The sequence below is a fragment of the Botrytis porri genome (genome assembly GCF_014898465.1).
Source record: "Botrytis porri strain MUCL 3234 chromosome Unknown BPOR_002, whole genome shotgun sequence".
Lineage (NCBI taxonomy): Eukaryota > Fungi > Ascomycota > Leotiomycetes > Helotiales > Sclerotiniaceae > Botrytis > Botrytis porri.
Window position 1 is genome coordinate 3394955 of NW_024066076.1, and position 21551 is coordinate 3416505.

Below are 21551 nucleotides of genomic sequence, written 5' to 3' on the forward strand. Positions count from 1 at the left end.
TTCTCAGACCTCAACCCTAATCTTGGAACTTCAGATGAACCATTTACTCTCCAAAGAACTTCTTTGGAATTTCCAGAACTTTGAAAAAGAACATCTTCTGGGTCTCACTTGCTTCTTACAATCCTTCTCTGTCCGAGGTTGGGGAGACATTCATCATCAACAATAGCAAAAGTAATAGCAAGTAATCCATATATTTCATCACAGAGCAACAGACACAAGTCGGAAGCGGGGCTCCAACAATCCGACAAATATTGTCGAAAAGAGATTGGAGAAGACTTCACCTCACTTGAATTGTCATAGAGTTTGTGACGTCGGGCCTTTCACCTTCAATAATAAGCTGATCTATGGTGAATATTCTACACTGGTAGAAAGCCATTTATAAGCCGGCGGCCCTACTTCTCCGAAGTACAACTGCCTCTTTCACCGAAAGTTCCAAATTTCCTAACAGTAAGAACCATGACTTTATCACCACCACCTTCAAGGAATAGCGAAATGTTCCAACACGATCTTCATCATTTGGTAGCACATAACGCCAATACATCTTATCCGCAACCCAAATACGATCCAGATGAGGGCATCCACATGCAGACACATTACGAGTCGCCCATTTCGCATGAGGATCAATACATGCGCAGACCACAGCAGACTAGCTACCCATATCAGCATCAACACCAAGACTCTGGATTAGGAATTCAATATGTGAGTTGCTGAACAAGTTGTGCCTGCCTTCCTAAGCTAATTATGGAATTAGGAGTATCATGATTATCAGGCACCCATATATCAGGATCAATACAGCACACCAGCCAGTTCGCCCACTCCTCCATCCCAAGATATGATAAGAACGAGAAGTGGCCTTACAGTTCAACGAGGTGGACATCAAACTTTGAGACCCATGCCAGAGGGACGTCATCGAGCAGAGAAATCGCCAAAAATGAAGAAGGCCAAGAAGGAGAAGGTGAAGGCTGAGAAGAAGGTGGCAAAGTTGGACAAACCGTTGAGTGAACTCACCAAAGATTGGAAACACGTCCCAGTCGCCGATATCGAAACATACGTGAATAGGTCGGCCGAGGAGAGACGACGGGAGGTGGATGAGGGCAAAGTTCCAGGGAAAGTCAAGAGACCAATGAACTCCTTCATGCTCTATCGCAAAGCATACCAGAACCGAACTAAAGATTGGTGCCTACAAAATAACCATCAAGTTGTTTCTCAAGTCTGTGGTGATAGTTGGCCGTTGGAACCCGATGCTGTAAAAGAGCAGTTTAGTGAATGGGCCAGGATCGAACGAACCAATCACCAGAACGCGCATCCGGGATACAAGTTCTCTCCGACAAAACCTGGTGCTGGTAAAGCCGCCAAGAGGAAGATGTCTGAAGACATTGCTTCTGATGATTCTGATTTGACTGATTTCGATTGGCAAGGAGGAGGTCAGTCAAAGAAGAGACGGAATCTTCGCAACCAACAGAGACCCATGCAGCAACAGCCCGTTATGTATCCTACAACTAGATCTGCATACCACTACTCTTCGCGCGAACATTCTATGGAGCCGAATTATGTCAACTATAACAAATCCTCGTATCAAATTGCGAATCCTGGAAAGCAGCCTCCTGCTCAGTACAATCAAGCAGGTATGCAACCTGGAGAATACTATCAGCAGACCATTCAAAGTAACCCCTTAGTAGCTGGCGTTGAAGATGTCATCATCAAAAAGACCCCAGCTCCAGGAATTCATTCGTACCAGGTTAGTATTCCGGGAGGACAAGATTTCGATATCATGCACCCGCAACCTCACTATACACCTTCGCCTCAGCCGGATTTCAGAATAGATCCTTCTTTGATGACTCAAGACCACGGTCATTACGAGAATAACAATTATCATGAAGGTCATCCTGATGGAGTGTATTTTGGTAGTAATCATGAATCAGAGCAAGCATGGCAAGCTGGGTACGGAATGAATGATAGAGAGATGGATCCTGCTCTTCAATATCTCCCCGAACAGCATGTTGACAAAGGGCAAATCCATGATCAACAAATGGATGTTTTGCGAGGACATCAAGAAGGATGGCAGATTGAAACGCTGGATAGTGGTCGAGAGTTTGATAACTGGATGGGAGCTGGTGAGGAATAGAATGCTCTAATGTGAGGATGGACTTTGGGTGGTCGCTCGTGTACAGGATGAATTCGTTCAATGCATTGGGTATGGAGAAGGAGGTTTTCGTTATGTGCATTTCTCGGAGTACTGGTGTGGTTTAGTCATCTGTCAATTTCCTTCTGTATGGAAAAGTTCAGCGACTGCTGAGAACATAAATCTACGCCATGATGTATGTAGATAGGGATGGACGTTTTATCTCATAGCCAGCCAAACTTATGTGGAGCTGATATGCGGAATGTCCTATTTAATAACTCTACTCGTGAAACTCTCACGAATAAATGCAGTTATTCGCCATGTCTTGCAGTATTGTATATGTCTGAGGATAGAATCGTGGACAAGGGGCTTGTCTAATAAGGAGGACAGTCGAGCTTTAACAAAGACATTGTATCATGCAGATTGCCGTTCCAATCCCAACTTTGTGTCACCCTATGGTGATGTACCTGAATATCAGACATGAATGTATAGCTAATCAACAACTCCTCATTGGTACGGCTCAGTTAGTCACTGGTAATTATTGGCTAACAGTACGACCATGAAAATGGTGAAATTGTGAAATGAAGGAGAAAGTCCATTTGAACTCTGAAGTTCCAAGGTAGAACTACTAGGTACCTAGGTAATTTTTGCTATCACGACCCACTTTTTCGTACCGCAACTTTCGAGGGTCAATTGGTTCATTTGCTCTACGCGACTTCAAATATGTGATACGCGATACTGGGGACATGATACTCAAACAAATTCAAGGCGAGATCTGGGGCGAGACTTGATACATAACCAAATAGGGCAGATCATTGAAAATGTACGGAGATATAGGGAATAAATTGGTAAGTCAACCCACCATTAACCCACCATCAACTATGAATCATTCTTCTCATCAATGAATCAGGTTCAACATGCCAAAAGAACGCAAAAACTCGAACATCTTCCTCCATATCAGACTGAAATGGTTCGCGCCGTCACTAGAGAGGTTAAAGACTTAGACAAAGACGCTTCGAATATTTTACAATCAATCGGTGGCTCATTCGATCCGTCTGCCGACCCTGCGACGGCGTGCACTCTCCTCGTTGATCACCTGTGTATGCGAAGAAACAAACGATGTCTCCTTGCATATCATCGTACACGAACCGACAAGCTTGAAGAAATGGTATGGAATGGTAGCGATGTTTTGGATCTCGCTGCACAGCAACACCGCATTACAAGTGAGGGGCAGAACGGAGGGACTGGTTTAGGAAATGGTGAGGGGAATACCAGTAGTCTAAGCCCGGAAGAGGAAGAATACGTCAGGCAATATAGCGATTTACTCGCTGCGTTCAAAGGACATTGGACCGATATTGATCTGACTGGTAGTCTTGAACCTCCCAGAGATTTGTTCATTGATGTTCGGGTCCTCAAGGATGCCGGAGAAATCCAGACAGAATATGGGTAAGTTATGGCACACCAATTGAATGAAGGTTCATTGACATGATTATAATGCAGTACCATCAACCTTACCAAAAACTCGCAATTTTATGTTCGCCAAGGAGACGTTGAACGTTTGATTGCACAAGGATACCTTCAAAAACTCAGCTAATTACGAGCTCCAACCACAACAGCAAATGTGGACTTAATCATAACGGCGCAGTTGGTGGAGACCTGTCAAACTGACGGAGGAGAGAATTCCATGAGACATTTGCGGACGGTGAACGGAGCACCTGTCAGTTGATGGCATGAGGTCCGGAAGTACATACTCTCCACACAGGAACAACGCGGCTTTGTTCTGCCACGAAACCTGGTCCACGGAGGAGAGATCCGGTGCAGCCGGTGCTGGAAAGATGTGGACTAGTGGGGGCCCCTACTCTTACTCGGACCCAAAATGATGATAGTCGTAAGAAAAGACGACGAGGGTTGTACAATTGGAACGAAAACATCTTGCTATTTCTATTACTACATAAATACTACGCGGGGAATCGATGTAATATTGTATAGGATCAGGTGAGATACAAGACAGAAACTTTCGGTAACCAGGCTTTTCGCGGGGTAAATTGAATGGAAGGGGTTCTTTGAAGGTATTAGTCTGGCAGGAGATATTCGTATTGAATGATTCAATTCATGACCGGATGATGCATACCTCGAGTTGAATTAGGAGGGGTTTATTGGTTCTTGATGAAAATTTTCAATGGCGCGGTGGCTCTTGAGGGGAATATTTTTCATTGGGGTCGTACAATAATTTGCTACTTGCTGCAGTCACACTGTAGATTGATTATCCGGCCTGCATCGGTTGACGGGTTGATAGTTGTCTCCAGATTATGATTTCATATCTTGGCTTTACCTAAGGACGATTGAGTATTGGAACGCAGGTTTTACATTGGGGATTTTATATTGGAGACACTACTGCTTTGAGATGTCGGATAATGATAATGAGATTAGTAGATGCTTATTCAGGAGGAGGAGGAGACGTAGATGGGGTGGTTAGAATGGACCCTGGACCCTTGGGGTGAGTTGAATTGATTAATGATGGATATGTCAGTTTATGGTGAAGTGGAATGTATGGAGTATCTAGTCTCTAGTGCCCACCTAGTGTGAATGGATGGATGGCTGGATGGATGGATGGATGGATGAATAGACGTTGATTAATCTGTGTTTACTAGTCTCAGCTAGTTTCGAGTACCCGTGAAACCGAAAGCAGATAGAAGAACATGGCGAGTGTGGTCCAAAACTTGGCGGTGATTTGTGGCGTAAAAGAAGGCGTTTTCGCACCACCTACCTACCACCATTACCATTAACCATCCATACAGGATACCACATGCACATGAAGGGGGTGGGAGCGATGGGTACAGTCACATGATGTGTGAGTTGAGTGAAGTTAGATACTATCTAGGGATTGATGGATGAGAGGTAAATGTAAAAATGGTTGATGGATTGATTGAACTCTAGAGGAGTATGTGGTAGGTACAAACAGCTAGAGATAGTAGATAGGTGTAGAGAGAGGTTGAAAAGTAAATAATTGAATTAGATATAAATTCTTCTTCCAATAACAATAACCTTATATGAAGCACAACGTAAAACACATGCTCTCTCTCGTACCTGCGACACTGGATCCATCCACATAAATGATTGGTGAAAAGAGGATACCGAATTCAGAATGCTGGTTTTAATATTTAATATATGTCAAAGGCGAAAAGTGGTAACATAAAGGCAAAAGGCACACAATCCGGTACAGAGAGAGTAGTGACGTTGACCCCACCTTCTATCCTTTTTGAGCCACCGACGGGTGATTGATCAGATAAATTTTCCTCAAGAGGAGAAATTTCAACAGGGGTTGACGACATGGGGGTGTGTTCATGTGTGTTCGAGACTTGAGAGAGAACTTGCTGGAGAGTTGAACGGGCGTGTGAACGGCTTCACGGACTTCTTACCTGCGTCTCTGTGGTCAGGGTATCAGTGGAGAATGTCAATTGCCATTGGTGCACTTGTGTACTCTATATGCAAACTATAATAATGTAATGTGTCCGAGGCATCCCTAGTCCAAGTCTTTCAAGATCCAGGAAAAGCTAACTTCCCCTAACAAAAAAAGAAATTCTTGCGATGAGAGGGAGGTAGGGTGAGCACGCAAACATGCACTTTACACACTTTACACACTTTACACACACTTCTTTGATACCATCTTGGCCCTTTTTTTCCATTACTTCATAGAAAGCACTTCATTCATACTCGATCTTTTATCTTTTATCTATGATCTATGATCATGTTGTATTTCTCTTCTAAATTCAACGTCCTCGCAAAGTAACAATAAACTTTCATTTGTTCACTCAACTTGATATCTCCACTCCACCTCAAACCCAAATTATTATTCTCATACAAGGGAATTCCCAGATTTTCCACCCATCAAACTACTATTAAACTAGGGGAAACTAAAAAATTAGTAGCAAATATCTTATCTACTCCGTAGACTTTCCAATCCTTTCCAGAAATTCATTTTCATTCGTCAAATTCCAGTTACATCATTACATTATTCTTCCCCGTACTCTTTGCTTTGGCGCTCTGCGAGCGTGAGGCAGATACGGAATTTTGGAATATAGCTTACCACACAACATACACATACCGTCCATACCTACCTTTGCACTTGAGCTTGTACATAGCAATTGGAATTGGAAATAATGTCATTCCCCTCACCGGCCGCCGCGCCATCCCGGCGTCGTGGAGATTCCGCCTCATCATTCTCAAGTCCCCGGCTGATCCCTCATGCCTCGCCTTCGCAAGATGGTCTCTCTAATATGCCATCCGATATGAATCACGGTTCCTTTCGAGGTCAATCTGCACAGCAGAATTCACACACTAATACTTCCGGCGCTTCACACCAGTACCAACCGACACGTTCTTTCGTTCATCTCTCCTATCGTGGAGATCCAGGTAAGTACTACCTGATAGATTCCGATGAGCTCATCGCAAGTGAATATGATCTGATATCGTCATAGTCCTCGTAGACAGCGCACAGTATGCCCGCAGTGTCAGGGAAGATACGGCCGAACTTGCGTCATATGCCCTGTCCGACACACCAGCCCCAGGTCCTCCCTCCCCGACCCGAACACGCACAAACCATCAGATGCACCTCGAATCCTACTTTGATGGAGGGGAAGACGAGTCAAGAGCAAATCGAGATATCGAACAATCACGTCACGAAACGATAGAAGAAGTGTCTGAGCCAGCCACCCCAGAAGAGGGCTCCACAAGCAGCCTCCCACATAGCGCATCTGCCATAACGAACATGCTGCGAACTTCTCCTCCTGGTACATCACTGCCGAATGAAAATGGAACGCTGGGCTATGGGGCCATTGAGAATGAACAAGGGGATTTCAATTCGAGGGACGGTCGCCTCATCATTACATCGCAGGGCGTCAAGATGGACTCGTCAGAACGTACACCCTTGTTGTCCAAAGTCTCGTCTTCACAGTCTCACCCCGATTGGATAAGAGGGGATCATGATCTCGAAAGTTTGAAGACGTCACGAAGTCCAAGTTGGCCGAAGCTACGGAACGTTCTAAAATCAACCAGGGAACGAGGCACGGTCGTTGTTGAAACTGCTTTCAACCCCAAGCGCTGGGATAAAATGGCGATATGGCAGAACTGTGTTATTGCACCCGCCCAATCCCTTCCATCAGTACTGTTGGGAATGTTGCTTAATATTCTGGATGCATTATCATATGGAATGGTATGTTTTTTTATAACTATTATTCACAGATTGTCACCATTCCGAGACATGGTGACGTGGGCTCCAATTTTGGAGTTCGCTTCCGCTATTACTTTCAGCTCTCATTCTGCCCTTTCCTTCACCACATCGCAAATTAATGCTCCGTGAATCCTAAAAACCTTTATTGAGATCATGAATGTTATGTGCTAATATTTCTTTACTACAGATCTTATTCCCTCTGGGACAGCCAATTTTCGAAAAACTTGGTGCTGCCGGCATCTCTATATTTTACGTGAGTACAATAATTTCGCAATTGGTGTTCTCATGCGGTATGAGTACATTCAAAGGAGGGATTGGCAGTGAAATGATAGAAGTTGTGCCATTTTTTCATAAAATGGCGTTTACGATAATGGAAGTGGTTGGCGAAGACAATCCCGAAGCCGTCATCGCAACAACTATCACGTCATATGCGATTAGTTCCGTCTTAACGGGTATTGTATTCTTCCTCATGGGAACTTGTGGCTTCGGTTACATCGTTGGATTTATTCCTAGACATATACTCATTGGATGCATTGGTGGTGTTGGTTGGTTCCTCATTGCTACTGGATTTGAGGTTACAGCACGCCTTGATGGAAATTTGAATTATGACATGAACACCCTACACAAGATGTTCGAGCCAGATACAATTGCCCTATGGGCCATTCCGTTCTCCATTGCTCTTTTCATTGTTTGGTCGCAAACTAAAATTACCTCAAAATTCTATTTATCCGCCGTTATCATGACTATTCCAGCAGTATTCTACTTTTTTGTCCTTTCAATGGATGAACTAGAAGTACCCAATTTACGTCGAGATGGCTGGATTTTTGAAGGTCCTGAAGCTGATGAACCGTGGTGGTATTTCTGGACCTTGTACAAATTCCACCTCGTTCGTTGGGATGCTATCCTCGAAACTGTCCCTGCTATGTTTGCATTGACATTTTTTGGACTTTTGCATGTTCCTATCAATGTTCCAGCGTTGGCCATCAACGTTGGTGAGGATAATCTTAACTTGGATCGAGAACTAATTGCACATGGTATCTCCAATATGCTGTCTGGATTTGCAGGAAGTGTTCAGAATTATTTGGTCTATACCAATTCCATTCTTTTCATGAAATCAGGTGGTAATCGTTTAGCTGGTATTCTACTTGCTGCTGCTACTTTTGGAATTTTGATGTATGGACTAATTTTGATCGGGTACATTCCGGTTATGATGGTTGGGGCTCTCATCTTCGTGCTTGGTTTCGAACTTTTGGTTGAGGCTGTGTGGGTACCAAGGAAGAAGTTGAAGCCCCTTGAGTATTTGACAGTAAGTTTAAACATTCTTCCCGGGTTTTTATTCCATTCGAGTCTGCCACTTTCAGACGAAAGCTAACCCTTTTTAGGTATGCATAATAGTTATCACCATGGGTATTTATGATTTCGTTGCTGGAATTTTCCTTGGTATTGGTCTTGCCTTTGTCTCCTTGGTAGTCCAGACATCTAGGATCCCCGCAGTCAGAGCATCTTACTCAGGTGAGATAGCTGGATCCACTGTTCGTAGGAACGCTACTCAGTCTCGTTACCTTCGAGACGTGGGCCAGCAAATCCATGTCACAAAGTTGGCTGGATATCTTTTCTTTGGTACCATCGTCAGTGTCGAGGAACGTATTCGTGCTTTGGTCGAGGATGAAGCATTTACCGAAAGACCAATACGTTTCTTGATATTTGATCTCTATCATGTTACAGGAATTGATTATTCCGCTGCCGAGGCATTCCTACGATTAAATCGAATCTTCAGCAAAAAAGGCGTTACTCTATCTCTCAGTGGTGTGGATCCAGAAGGACCTATAGGAACTCATCTTAGATCTGTTGGTCTCGGGCAAGGCCTCGTTATTGACGATGGTAACGAAGTAACCTTATTCCAGGATCTTAATTCTGCATTAGAGAGTTGCGAAAACGAATTATTGAAAACACTTTACGCCAGTCAACAAGCTCGCGCCAACCGCAACGGAGCAACCGATCATCTAGAAGTACCCGCAAGTCGAAGTCGCGGCAAATCATTCTCACATTCTTTCGATACCCAATTCAGTTCTCCAAGACGAAGTCAACTTTTCCGAATGGCTACTAATGCTTTGGAAGAAACTACCGTACCTGACATTAAATACTCTAATTTCAAAGAACCCCTTCGCTTAATCCTTCAAACTTTCCAGGGTCTCACCAATAAAAATGAAGATTTCTGGTTCCGCGTTATTCCGTTCTTTACTCGTAAAGAATTTCTCGCAGGCACAACACTTTACCATCGTGGCGAACCTGCAAAGGGTTTCTATCTCCTTGAAGAAGGTATTCTTCGTGCTGATTACGAATTGCCTCAAGGTCGCTACTTTGAAAGTATAGTTGCGGGAACGACATGCGGAGAACTACCATTTTTCTCGGAAACTGATCGTACGGCTACAGTTGTAGCAGAAAGAGATTGTGTAGCATGGTTGATGGATAAAAAGGATTGGGAGGATCTACAAGAAAAGGATAAGGAAGTTGCTCAGGAATTATTGAGGATTGGATTGAAGTTGACAAGTGAGAGGATGAGTGCTATTACAAGTTATGTCTTGACTACTGCTGGGTAGGGTAGCGAGCTAGGATTTGAATACGTTGGTATTGAAGCCGAATGGGAGACTTCTTGCTTTAGATAGGGGGATGATGGAATACTATTAACGATTGTTGCATTGAGCTACGAGATGGTGGTTGTATTTAATGGACGAATGGATTCATGCATATTATATTCATGTATGTATGCATGTATGAAGGAGATTTATCGGTCTACAGTACACTTATATTTATTTTGAATTATTTGGCAGTAAGTATAGTGGAAGATTTTCGATGTAGTTAATTTGTTTGATGGGCTTGGTGTGGTGTGGTATTTTTGCTTAATGGCGTTTGGGATGGAAAATGGGAAAATGGGGAAATCTTTTAGGAAATGGGGAGGGGGGGGGGAGAGAAAGAGGGAATTTGAGGAGGGGTATTAGGGTTGTGTGTAGGGGTTGAGTGGATGGATGGGTGAATGGGTGTGGTAATAGATTGGGCTGTGGGAAGGAGGGGAAGGGAGGGATGATAGGGAGGGGAAAGGGAAGAGGGGGGAGGAAGGGGAGGTGGAGAAGGGAAAAGGTAGAGATTGTAGATATGGATAATTAAGAGATTTTGAAGTGGTGAATACATGTCTTGTGTATTATTATTGTGTTGTGAAGAAACAGATTTTGTTGTGATGTGAAGAGTTATCAGAGGGTGAGATGTGAAGGAGGTAGAAGGAGGTGAGGTGAGATGGGATGAGGTGGGATGAGATGTGAAGGAGGTGAGGTGAGATGGGATGAGGTGGGATGAGATGTGAAGGGGCGAGATGTAGAAATGTGAAGGGGTTGAGAAGAGACGAGTTGTGAAGGGGGTATGACAAGAAGAGATTGATTCATGAGTCATGACACAGCAGAAGATAACCTAGTATCATATTCTGCTCCGTCCGGGGAGTGAGGGGCTCGAGGTATGAGTACTTGCTTTTATACTTCTCACAAATCACTAATCTTCCTTATGTCTTTTCGATTTTGCTTAGACAATGGGTGTGGATAGGATTAGCTTTATAAGTTGTGTAGTATAGTATGGTATCTTCATTTTCCTTTGGCTTGTTTTGCTGAAATACTGGGATATTGATTGATATATGTTGAATTCCTTAGAATATCCTTTTTCGCTGGTATCCCACCTCCAATCATTGTGATTGAAATTCCGCAGAACGTACAATCTGTGTGTGGAGATTCTCACCCACCTCCATTTTTCCTCTTGAGGAGTATCCTCTCTGATAGAGATCTCGGCTACCGCATCTGGTAGGTGCGTTTACTTTTAAATGACAGGAAGCACTCTCGATTTAGCATCTGTAACCATAGCTCTTAATGACGATCTATTCACCCAACTCTTTGAGGCTTTTAACAACACTCGGGTTAACAATGTCTTGTCATCCATCTCCTTTGGCAGTTTCTTTTCTGGAATTACCTTTGAGCAGTCAGGCACAGAAGGGTTTTGGGCAGGGATTAGATTGGGTGTACAGCGGCAGGTTTCGAGTTGGAATTGGAGAGGGGAGCAATTGGGTATCCGTAGGGGAGAAGAGCATTAAGGAGGAGGGGGGTCGTGAAAGAAGAACGGAGACCAATTGATGCGATACACATGCAAGTTCGTCCAATGTAGGTTCGATGTCCATTTGTTCTATCGTTTCACAACACGTCGGAATGATTCTCACACATCCACGAGATTGTTCGTGTATGAAATATGGGGCGAAATAAGGCTGAAAGACTAATGAGAATTATGTAAATAAATACCACTTCCCTAGGTAATATTTCTGACAGCTGCCGGAGGAACCGAAATTTAGCAGCGACGATCATGTCTCAAGTGAACCACGTGATTGTAAAGTTACCGTTCTTTCCATCTGCATCAGCCACTTCCACTGCATTTACATTCATGTCACTGCCGAATGCCGTTCAAGTCGAGCAACGTTGGTTCATTTGTTGGTCATGGATTTATATTATCCATGTACTGCATATAAATCTTGGTGTCTATCTTCAAATCTGTCCTTGGTATGTATGTATGGAGACTCCATGTGCATTTTCTGGAAGTCTGTGCCGCATATTTGCTGGACAGATATCACATGTAGCTATCTATGTCTAGTGTGTTTCAAAGTAGTCGACTTGGTCAGCAATGTGAATACGATGATACGATGAGATCCATTACTTCTATCCACCTGCATTCTTCTACAAATCCCGAACAGTCTAATACGAGCGTCTCTTTATTAGAATTTGCTTCTAAATAAGAGGGAGATCCGCACTTTCTTTCAAATCCATCCATTGCTATCCATTGCTTATTAACCACCCCTCCCCTCTCAGCCCCGTACCTTTTCTCAGCCACAATTGGATAGCCTTGTTTTAAAATAGTACGTTACCCCTGTCACATCCGAACCTTACCGTTTGTAGTATAAGTGCAACAGAAGCTCGTGTAAAGAATTGGTTACAGAAGCCATTTCAAAAAGTCAACCGCAATCTTTGAGATTCAAGAAAACAAGAAGAAATCAAAAATACACGACGCAATCGAAAGACGCAGAATTTAAGATCTTCCAGTTCACGAAAGAATTGAAGAAAGAAACGATCCGATCCGATCCTAGCGATTATGATAACGACTTGAAGATTAAAACGATCCGCTCCACGCGTTGGTCCCTAGGGAAATCTTGTGAACTACTACGTTGCGATTGCGATTACGGATTTTTGCAACGGCAGACTCGGAAATACATAGGGATAATTGGCCGGCTTTCTGAACACTGAGATTAGGCACAATGCCTCCAAATAACACCAATGGTTCCAATAATTTATCGAGCCCTCCTCAATCGATACCTCTACGAGATCTAACCCGGCCACCTGATTCTACAGATTCGGGAAGTGGATCGCGACGACACACACGAGGCAGGAGTCTTTTGGCAGGGGGAGGTCTTCGTCCGACGGGAAGTTTAAATGCTGGCACTGGGTATGAAAGGCTAGGGAATTCTTCTCCCAGTCCAGGAGGAAGAACAGATCGAACAGGTGGCTCAGCGATACCTCTGACACTACAATCTACCACTGGAGAAAGGCACGAGAATGAAATAGAAACACCTACATCGCCTGTAGGGAACCCTGCAGACTTTCAAGCGGCAATGGGATTCGCTGGTCTAAATGTACCGGATATCAGTTTATCTCATGTTCCTCGAGAAAGGTCTATGTCTTTTGGATCTCAGCACTCTCTCACGCCTTATGCGCACTCGTATGGGGACATGGGAGATAACGACAATTCATATTTTCCCTCCGATTCCGACCAGATACCTTTGACGGACTCGAATCATCTGCAACCCATGGGCGGGACACAACCCACTACTCCAGATGGGCAGCGACATGATAGGTCTAGCTTTCAATCGATCAATTTCAACTCACCAAGTTCAAACTACAGAGGGTCTAGACTCGGTGATGATCTTCCTAATGCGGAAGCAGGTTACTCATCATATGGTACAAGGTCAAGGTCGCAAAGTTACGGAGCTAATCTGTCACCCAGTGGACGCAGATCTAGATCTCCATCTACCGTGGGGGCTCTATCTAGAGCTGGGTCGATGATGAGGGCTATGTCGCAACGTGTGGTTAATTTGAGTGGTGAAGCTGAGGTCATCGAAGAGAGCGCTAGGAGGCAAGCGCACAGTATTGAGGAGCCATTTTTCCCTTCACGGAGATCATACGAACCAAATATCGAAGATACAGCTTATCGACCGGATACGATGTTTCCTCCATTTGAAAAACCCCCGTCAAGGACTTTGGATGGACCTGGAACGGATCAATGGCAGGCACAGAATCCTCCTAACCCTCTCAGAGGAAAAACACTAGGAATATTTTCACCGGAAAACAAGCTTCGGATTAAACTTTGTGATTTTCTGGTTTATCCTATCACTGAACCAGCAATTCTCATATTGATTGTCATACAAACAATTCTCCTTGCGATAGATGCGGCTCCTTCTGTTTATACTCACCCTCGACGCCCTAGATGGGGCTCTAAAACCGACTGGGCTCTACTGGGCCTCTTTATAATTTTCACGCTGGAAGTGATTGCACGTGTTATTGTGTCCGGTTTCATTATCAATGCAGCTGAATACAGTACAATAGACCGGCAACGTGGAGCTAGAGCAGCAGTTGTGGATAAGTACCGATCCATATTTGCACCTCAGCGAACATCATCTGTCAGAAGAGCACAAACATCATCTTCCGAGGAAACCACCAATACACAAATGCCTATTGTCAATACCTTCGCTCAAATGCAAGCAATGACCAGCACTGTCGAGCAAGCCCAGCGATTGCAACTCGCTAGGAGAGCTTTTCTCAGACATTCTTTCAATCGGCTTGACTTCGTCGCAGTCGCATCTTACTGGGCGGCATTTGCCTTCAGCTCTCGTGGAGTAGAGCATGACCATCATCTTTATCTATTCCGCATGTTAAGTTGTTTACGTATTCTTCGTTTACTTGCCCTTACAAACGGTACTGCTGTAAGCTCTGTTTTGCTTTCGCTTTCGTGTGCACTTCTAACATTGCCTCTAGATAATCCTTCGAAGTTTGAAAAAAGCAACTCCATTGCTACTCAATGTCTCCTTTCTTATTGGATTCTTCTGGCTGTTGTTTGCTATTATCGGTATACAAAGCTTCAAAGGAAGTCTTGATCGTCAATGCGTATGGATCGACCCCGATGACATCGAGAATGCGCAAAATACAGCATTCGTCAATAGTAATCAATACTGCGGAGGACAGTTCAACAAGGACAACTCGTCTCATGATCCCTGGATGAAATCAATCGATGCGATCAATCCGTTCCACCCTTTAGTCTTTGGAGCCACTTCGTCCAAAGGTTACTTGTGCCCCGAGGGATCTTATTGTCTTCAACTGCCTCCTGATCATCTTCCTTTCAATGGAACTGTCAGTTTTGATAACATTGCGCAGTCTTTGGAACTGGTGTTCGTTATTATGACAGGTAACACGTTTACAGATCTCATGTATTACACCACAGACTCCGACTATCTCGCCGCCGCAATCTTCTTTGCAGGAGGGATTGTCATCATGATGCTCTGGCTTATGAACTTGCTGATAGCCGTCATTACTTCATCTTTTCAGGTTATCAGAGGAGAGGGCAAGACAAGTGCATTCGCTGCCCATGCTGATGATGATCGCCCCGACCCAAATGTAAATATGCCACGACAGGTGAGCAAGCTGAAGCAGATGTATGACAAAACACATTGGCTCTGGATCGCGATTATTGTCTATGATCTCATAGCTCAAGCTTTCCGGAGTTCCAACATGACGGAATCTCGCTCAAGGTTCATCGATCTGTCGGAGGTGGTGGTAACATTTTTGTTGTTGGTTGACATCAGTTTGCGATTTGCCTCAGATTGGCGGGATTTCCACAAGCACAAGAGAAACTTATTTGACTTAGGACTTGCGATTATCACCACGGTGATTTTGTTGCCACCGATTCGAAAGTCAGGTCAACCTTATGCCTGGCTTACCGCGTTCCAGATTCTCAGAATCTACCGGGTTGTCATGGGTGTCGAAATAACGCGATCCTTGATCATGTTGGTATTGGGAAATGCAAGTGGTATCGGAAACCTTGTACTCTTCGTCTTTCTTATCACTTTTTTGGTTGCGATATTCGCAGTCCAGCTGTTTCGCGGCGAGATACCGTCACATGATGACTCGGGAGAATATATCCAGGTCAACTTCTCTACGATATTCAATTCTTTCTTGGGTTTATATCAAATTCTATCGAGCGAAAATTGGACTACACTTCTTTATAATGTCACAGGCATTAGCAAGGCGCGAAACACAGCTTGGATCGGCGCAGCATTCTTCATTGGATGGTTCATTCTCGCCAACTTTATTTTGGTGAATATGTTCATAGCTGTCATTCAAGAGAATTTCGATGTTTCAGAGGACGAAAAGCGCATGCAACAAGTGAAGGCTTTCCTGACCAGGAAAGAGGTCGATACCTCTTCTAGTAATCTCGCATTATCGTCTATCGTTCGATTCGGTCGCTCCAAAGCGAAAAAAGATCCTCTCGATTATGGGCCGGCAACAATGGAGATGTTGTTGAAAGATGCGGTTGTTAAGGACTTTCTCGATGATGAAATTGTTCCGGGACAACACGAACACAATGCGGAAAATGCGGCTGCGGAGGCAGCTGGTGTGAAGCCCGGATACTTGTCCTCCGTCTGGGGTAATTTCACGTCTCAAATCTGGAACAAGGAACCAAATCCTTTCTATTCCAACATCTCATTCTCTCTCAAGACTGATGACTCCAAAGGCACTAGGGCAATGGCAAAAGAAGCCGTCTCAGCCACCTCTCAACGCAAGAAGGCGCAGCGTGAATACCTGGCAAAACACCCATCTTACAACAATGCCTTGTTCATCTTTAAACCTAACAGCCCTATCAGAAGGCTTTGTCAAAGATGTGTAGGGCCTGGGCGTGGAAATGAACGTTTTGATGGTGTTGAGCCTGATTTGACTATTTGGTATGGGTTTTCGGCATTCCTGTACCTCTGCATTGTCGCAATGGTCTTGCTGGCATGTATAACCACACCTCTATACCAAAGAGAATACTTCTTAGCCAATCCTGATAAATCCACTGGGAATAATTGGTTTGTCTTTTGCGATTTCGTCTTCGGGGTTATATTTACCGTCGAAGCTCTTATCAAAGTCATTGCAGATGGATTCTTCTGGACCCCAAACGCTTACTACAGAAGTACATGGGGTTCCATCGATGGTCTAGTGCTCGTCACCTTATGGATCAATGTCATAACTTCATTGATGGACGATGGAGCAATTGCACGAGCAGTTGGAGCGTTCAAAGCCTTGCGGGCTCTCCGATTGCTCAATGTCAGCGATAGTGCAAGAAATACATTTCACTCTGTGATTCTTGTCGGTGGATTCAAAGTTCTTTCGGTACGAAATCTTGTTCCATGTTATTTAATGCTTCTGCTAACATGCCGATAGGCGGCCTTCGTTTCTATGTCCCTCTTGATTCCTTTTGCAATATATGGGGTAAACCTTTTCAACGGCCAGTTGGAGGCCTGCAATGATGGCGACATCACTAATTTGACTGACTGTTCTGGTGAATTTTACAACCAACCGTTCAGTGGTGATTGGAACATTGTTTCACCTAGACAAGTTGGAAACCCCTGGTACGATTTCGATACTTTCGGAGGCTCCTTATTTATCCTTTTCCAAATCGTATCCCAAGAAGGTTGGGTCGACGTAATGTTTCAGTCAATGTCCATTACTGGCCGTGGTCTTAATCCAGGTGATCCTACATCGCGCGAGTTCAATGCGGTTTTCTTCGTCATTTTCAACCTTCTTGCCACGGTCTTCATCCTCACTTTGTTCATCTCTGTGTTCATGCGAAATTACACGGAACAAACTGGAATTGCCTTTTTGACATCTGATCAGAGATCTTGGGTGGAATTGCGTAAACTTCTAAGGCAGGTTTCTCCATCTAAACGACCGTCCCAGAAAGATCCACGTCGGTGGAAAGACTGGTGTTACAAAAGAGCCACTCGAAAGCATGGAAAGTGGCATTCAGCGATGACCTTGACTCTTGTCTTCCATCTCATGCTATTGTTAGTGGAATTTTACCCCGAGCCATTTTGGGTGGATAGAACTAGAGATTATATATTCTTGGCTTGCACAATTTTCTATATTCTCAACATTTTTGTTCGTATAACTGGTCTCAGCTGGGCTCGATTTCAACGAAGTTCATGGGATGTTTTCTCGATTATTGCAGTCTTCGGTACACTGGTCACGACGATCCTCCTTCTCACCAACTTTAACTCTCAAATTTATGTTCAGCTACACAAATTATTCCTTGTTTCCATCGTTCTACTCTTAATTCCCCGAAATGATGCTCTAGATCAGCTATTCAAAACTGCAGCTGCTAGTTTGACCGCCATTGGAAATTTGTTGGCAACTTGGTTTGTCCTATTTATGGTTTTTGCCATCGCTATGACTCAAACTTTTGGACTCACTCGATTTGGTGAACAAGAAACCGACAATCTCAACATGCGAACAGTACCGAAAACGCTTTTGATGCTATTTCGTATGTCTTGTGGAGAGGGTTGGAATCAAATCATGGAAGATTATGCGACCATCACACCTCCATTCTGTACTAAAGGTGACGATTTTTTTGAAAGCGACTGCGGAAGCCCTACATGGGCTCGAGTATTGTTTATTTCGTGGAACATTGTGAGCATGTATATCTTCACTAGTTTATTTGTGTCACTCATCTACGAGAGTTTCAGTTATGTCTTCCAACGATCCAATGGCTTATCTAAAGTGAGTCGTGATGAGATCAGACGCTTCAAAGAGGCTTGGGCCACGTTAGATCCGGATGGTACAGGATTTATCGAAAAGGAACATTTCCCAAGACTTCTGGGTGAACTCTCTGGTGTCTTTGAGATGCGTGTATATTCACATGAAGATTCGGTTCGCAGAATTCTCGAAGATATACAAACGGAACCAACCAGTGGCAGAATGAATTCTATCTCAAGCCCTAGCGCTTCTAATGGTATTGATTTGAAGAGGTTGAATGAAAGAATTTCTCAAATTGATGCCGGTAGAGTCAGAAGAGATAGAGCAAGATTTAATCTTTTCTATGAAGAGGTTTTAGTCTCGGCAGATCCTGATCGGGGTATTTCTTTCACGACAGTATTGATGGTCTTGGCTCATTATAATGTTATTAGTGATAATAAGAGCTTGAAGTAAGTTATTTGGGTGATGTTGTGGTGCTTTAGCTAATGATTAATATAGACTTGAAGAATTTTTACGTCGCCGCGCGCGTCTTCAAAGAGTGGAAGAAGAAGTCCGAAGACGGATAGTGGTTGGTTTCTTCGATACTATGTAAGTTTTGGAAGTTTTATTCGCGCATATTTCAATTTACTAACGAACACAGGTACTGGTCCCGAAGATTCCGTAAGCACATGGAAAGGAAAAGGTCTGGCCGAATGACGGATATTCCTCAATTGGGTCCAGAAGTTTACGTCGACGACGAAGATTCATCTACCCAGAAACATAAATCTACGGCTTCAGGAAGCGGAGCTTTACTTTCACCAACAGATATTACGGATTCGAGAAATTCGTTTATTACGCATGGACTTGATGGGGCACCACTTAGACAGAGAAGAGGAACGGATGCAGATATTGGACTGGGTTTAAATACTTCATTCCCTTCAGTAAGCTCTGCAGTGAGTCCAACTTTGAGTCCGCTGAAAGCGCATGGGTCGCATGGATCGGCATTTTCGTTTGAAGGAGTGGGTGGAGGAGCTGGTGATGGGAGCGCAATTAATAGTACGGCGAGTAGTAGGAGGAATAGTGCGGTCTCTGCGGAGAATGTCTTGGAGGTGTTGGATAATTCGGCGTGGGGAGAGAGTATTAGGAGGAGTTTTACTATGAGGAGAAGTAGTAAGGGTGCGAAGTAGGGGTTGAGTGGGGTATGCATATATCAGTGAGGAGAGGAGAATACATATATTGTGAAGGATTGTTTATGTGTGGATTTGTGGACTGGGACGAATCAAAAGGAAAAAGAGATGGGTCTAACGTGAGTTAGACATTGGATATAGAGGTACTCTGGTTGGGGATGAGAGGCGTATAGAGAGGGTGGAGTTTTATTGGAATCGGAATAGGAATTGGAGGATAGATGGATTTTGATCTTTCCTCTGTTCACTTTGTTGTAATATGAGGGATTGAGATGAGGATATGTTTCCTTTTTGATTGTATTTGTTTATTAGTGTGGTATAGGAGGGAGGAGAGAGGAAAGGGCAGGGGGAATGGCAAGGAGGGAGGGAATGGATGGATGGAAGGATAGGAAGAAAAATGCAGGTGAGAGGTGGATATATGTTTGCATAGCTTACGGCGTTTAGCGTTTATTTTTTACTTTGCGGTTTGTTTGTCTTTTTGTCACCGTTTTTTTTATGATGAATTTATGGTTGATAGATTGCGGTTGGGGTGAGGGGGAGTAGGTGGATTGGTGATGGGGAGGGAGGGGAGTGAAGTGAGGTAAAGAGAAGTGAGGTGAGAGGAAGGAGTGCGTGAGTGAGTGAGTGGGTATAGAGTGTATTGAAATGCATAGACCGATCGATCGATAGAGAGCTAGATAGATGGGGATGGGGATGGGGATGGGAGTATATAATTTATATGATATACACATACATGTGTGTAAGTAGATGAATATAAGTGATTTGAAGTGAAGTGAATTGATTGATGGAAGTGAGAAAGGAGAAAAGTGAGGTTTTGTAGTGGATTCCTGTTGGTTTTGGTTTTTTGATATTGTGATGTGTTGTATTGTGTTGTGTTGTGTTGTAATGGGATGCGAGGGGATGGGATGCGAGGGGATGGAATGTAAGTACTGGGTTTCAATTTGGTGTTGAGGTTAGGGTTGGGGTTGGGTTAGATTAGATTAGGTTATTTGAGTTATTTGAGTTATTTGAGTTATGTGGGTTATTTGGGTTATTTGAACTAGGTATTGCTGAAAAGAAGGGTTGATAGGATAGGGGGCTTGAGGGCTTGAGGGCTAGAGGGTTTAAGGGTTCTAGGGGTTGACTTGTTAATTAAGTATAATTGATTGATTATAGGTACTGAAATGAGAAGAGTAGGGAATAGTAAAGTGAAGTAAAGGAGAGGAGAGGAGAGGAGAGTAGAATAAAGTAGAATAGAATAGAGTAAAATAAAGTATATAAAAAAGAATAAAAAAGAATAAAAAAGAATAAAAAAGAATAAAAAAGAATAAAAAAGAATAAAATAAGATAAAATAGAATAAAGTAAAATAGAATAAAGTAAAATAGAATAAAGTAAAATAGAATAAAGTAAAATAGAATAAGTAAAATAGGATAGAATAAAGTAAAGTAAAGTAAAATAGAGTAGAGTAAAATAGAATAGAATAGAATAGAATAAAATATAATTATTATATATAGATAATAATTAATCGTTTATATTATATTAAGATTTATTCTTAAAACGAATGAATTTAAATAATTACATTTCAATTTACTATATATATTCATAGAATTCTATTGAATTCTAGTTACAGATTTTTTTAAAAAAAAAGTTTATTTTTAGAATTTTTATTAATTATATTATACAGTTTTGAAACATACGAAGGTCGTAGTCATTTTAAAAGAGATTATAGGCTCTTTTAGAGCATATATACTATAAGGCTCTATAATTCATTAGATTTGATTAGAATCTATAAAAACTAGTCTTCGCTCTACTTGAATTGACTAACGACGCCTATATTCTGAACTTGATTAAACTTTAAATCAATCTTAAAATATAATACCTGAAGCTTATAGACTTGTTAAGCCCAATATAGGCTTTAAATGATTAAAACACAGGCCTTATAGTACTTAATTAGTATACTTCATTATAGACATCTATAGGACTATCTAGTCTCTTTCAAAATGATCGCGACCTTCGTAGTAATTTAGAAATTCCAGAATTAACTAGTAACTTAAGCGAAATTTAAAGAACTTTAATAAGGTTTTATTTCAATTATAAAATACCAATTCTATAATTTATATTAAAACTAAAAAACTAACAAACTAAAAAACTAAAAAACTAAAAAAAAAAGTCTTTATTATATAAATCATTCATT

The 21551-nt window shown here is 42.7% G+C and overlaps 4 protein-coding genes across 4 annotated transcripts; all 4 read left to right on the top strand.

Annotated features, from left to right (window-relative positions):
- Nucleotides 1-456: 456 nt before the first annotated feature.
- EAF01_002009 (uncharacterized protein) lies at nucleotides 457-2125 on the top strand (the record flags this gene model as incomplete). The annotated part of the gene is made up of 2 exons (XM_038910259.1): nucleotides 457-699; nucleotides 752-2125. 2 exons carry the CDS (start codon nucleotides 457-459, stop codon nucleotides 2123-2125), a joined length of 1617 nt encoding a protein of 538 aa, XP_038775071.1.
- An 818-nt stretch (nucleotides 2126-2943) lies between these two features.
- On the top strand, nucleotides 2944-3716 carry EAF01_002010 (uncharacterized protein; the record flags this gene model as incomplete). Its single annotated transcript, XM_038910260.1, has 3 exons — nucleotides 2944-2970; nucleotides 3033-3568; nucleotides 3623-3716. The coding sequence occupies 3 exons, from the start codon at nucleotides 2944-2946 to the stop codon at nucleotides 3714-3716; spliced, it is 657 nt and encodes a 218-aa protein (XP_038775072.1).
- A 2566-nt stretch (nucleotides 3717-6282) lies between these two features.
- On the top strand, nucleotides 6283-9952 carry EAF01_002011 (uncharacterized protein; the record flags this gene model as incomplete). Its single annotated transcript, XM_038910261.1, has 4 exons — nucleotides 6283-6535; nucleotides 6601-7334; nucleotides 7540-8658; nucleotides 8735-9952. 4 exons carry the CDS (start codon nucleotides 6283-6285, stop codon nucleotides 9950-9952), a joined length of 3324 nt encoding a protein of 1107 aa, XP_038775073.1.
- Nucleotides 9953-12138: 2186 nt separating this feature from the next.
- EAF01_002012 (uncharacterized protein) lies at nucleotides 12139-19692 on the top strand. Its single transcript, XM_038910262.1, has 5 exons — nucleotides 12139-14409; nucleotides 14462-16852; nucleotides 16904-18663; nucleotides 18713-18802; nucleotides 18855-19692. Exons 1-5 carry the CDS (start codon nucleotides 12688-12690, stop codon nucleotides 19378-19380), a joined length of 6489 nt encoding a protein of 2162 aa, XP_038775074.1. The 5' UTR covers nucleotides 12139-12687; the 3' UTR covers nucleotides 19381-19692.
- The last annotated feature ends 1859 nt before the right edge of the window (nucleotides 19693-21551 follow it).

Bases quoted from the DNA above. Each gene is read 5' to 3' on its own strand.
- EAF01_002012 (XM_038910262.1), top strand. From the start codon at position 12,688: ATGCCTCCAAATAACACCAATGGTTCCAATAATTTATCGAGCCCTCCT. The intron at 18,664-18,712 runs GTAAGTTATTTG...TGATTAATATAG, and splicing joins AGTGATAATAAGAGCTTGAA to ACTTGAAGAATTTTTACGTC. The intron at 18,803-18,854 runs GTAAGTTTTGGA...TAACGAACACAG, and splicing joins GTTGGTTTCTTCGATACTAT to GTACTGGTCCCGAAGATTCC.